Genomic DNA, 1,416 nt, shown 5'->3' with positions numbered 1-1,416 from the left:
TGAGTCACGGCAGAACGCGACATATTACAGCAATAAACAAGATCATATTCTGCCATTTAATGTTATTGTTTAATCAATGGTTGGGGTGTTCTTCCTCTCCTTTATTTGGCTGTTTTGCTTGGGTGTTTTTCTCTGGCTGGGCAGGAAGAGCCAGCAGCCCACAGGGAGCTCTGCCTGCCGGGCCAGATCCTCACCTCTGCTCTTCACCATGGTGGCTGGGGCACCAAGCACGTGCTCTAGTCCCCACACAGCTAATGAGTGTCATTAATGACAATTGCATTGGTCTGAAATGTCCCCAATACCTGTGGTGTGGCTTCCGTAGGATGAGGGATACAGAGAGGGGCTCCCTGGGGGGGTCAGTGGCTTTTCCCCAGCAGACTGGAACACCCAGCTGGTGGTTTGCCACCAGGGCAGGTCTTGGGGGTGACACAGCCCTTATCTCCTCCCATATCCCTGGCCTTGTTGTACCCCAGGAGCAGAATAACTGCTTTGGCCACTGCTTCTTAGGGACAGAAATTTTTATTCATTTCAAGGATACACCCATGACCAGCTAAGCCAACCCAGATGGGACAGGCTCGACCTCCAGGCTCTGCTGCTAGTTCCCAGCCACTGTGGAGCTTCTTGTGCCTGTTGGCTCTCAGGAACCACAGTGTCCTACAGCACAGGGTTTACCCCAAGTTCTGCAGAATGATGTACCATGCCTTCCCCAGGATGGGAGAGAGGCCTCAGGCACAACCTGACTCCCACATGCTGTCACCCTCGGTGCTCCTGCACCAGGGGGGGACGAAGCAGGAAGATGAGAAGGGTGCAGGGTAAGCGGCTCCTTCTTTCTCCTGGAGCAGCTCTAGGGAAGAGCCTCCTCCTTGGGTGGTGTGCAGGTGCTGGAGGCTGTGGGGAGGATGGAGGCCGTGGGGGGTTTGAAGTCTGGTCCCTGGAAAACCTGCCCCTCTGTGCTGGCGGGCTCGGTGAGGGGGGGTGTGCAGTCCTGGCTGTGCTGGCGGCTCAGCCTCCCAGGGGCCTGGGCGCACTCGCAGCACCGCTTGCCAATCAGGTAGGTGGCCTCGACGAGGCTCAGCACAACACAGACACAGGAGGTGACCACCATGAAGAGAGTGAAGATGGTCTTCTCAGTGGGCCGGGAGATGAAGCAGTCTACCACGTTGGGGCAGGGCGACAGCTCGCACTTCACCAGCCGGGGCAGGGTGTAGTTCCTGTAGAAGCGGTAGAAGATGTAGAGGAAGACGATGTCCACAGCAGCCTTGAAGATGAGGCTGAGCAGGTAGGTCCACCAGAGCCCCCCCCGCTTCTTGCCAGGGCTGATGTAGGTGTGGGGGCAGCTGTGCCCCCCGGCAGCGCGGTGCCTCTGCTCCTTGGCCTTCCGATAGGCCACGTGCATGATGACCAGGAGGGACGGGC

The 1,416-nt window shown here is 57.9% G+C and overlaps 1 protein-coding gene across 1 annotated transcript in view; it reads right to left on the bottom strand.

Moving 5' to 3' along the window:
* Positions 1–844: 844 nt before the first annotated feature.
* LOC104398969 (gap junction beta-5 protein-like) overlaps positions 845–1,416 on the bottom strand; it is an 821-nt gene continuing 249 nt past the window's right edge. Inside the window, exon 2 of the mRNA XM_010009130.1 lies at positions 845–1,408. Coding sequence (XP_010007432.1) covers positions 845–1,408 — 564 coding nt within the window. The remainder of the gene's footprint in view (positions 1,409–1,416) is intronic.

This window comes from Chaetura pelagica, unplaced genomic scaffold (genome assembly GCF_000747805.2).
Source record: "Chaetura pelagica isolate M959 unplaced genomic scaffold, ChaPel_1.0 scaffold820, whole genome shotgun sequence".
Classification (NCBI taxonomy): Eukaryota; Metazoa; Chordata; class Aves; order Apodiformes; family Apodidae; genus Chaetura; species Chaetura pelagica.
The sequence above is the reverse complement of the archived record's forward strand: the minus strand, read 5'-3'. Positions and strand labels throughout refer to the sequence as shown.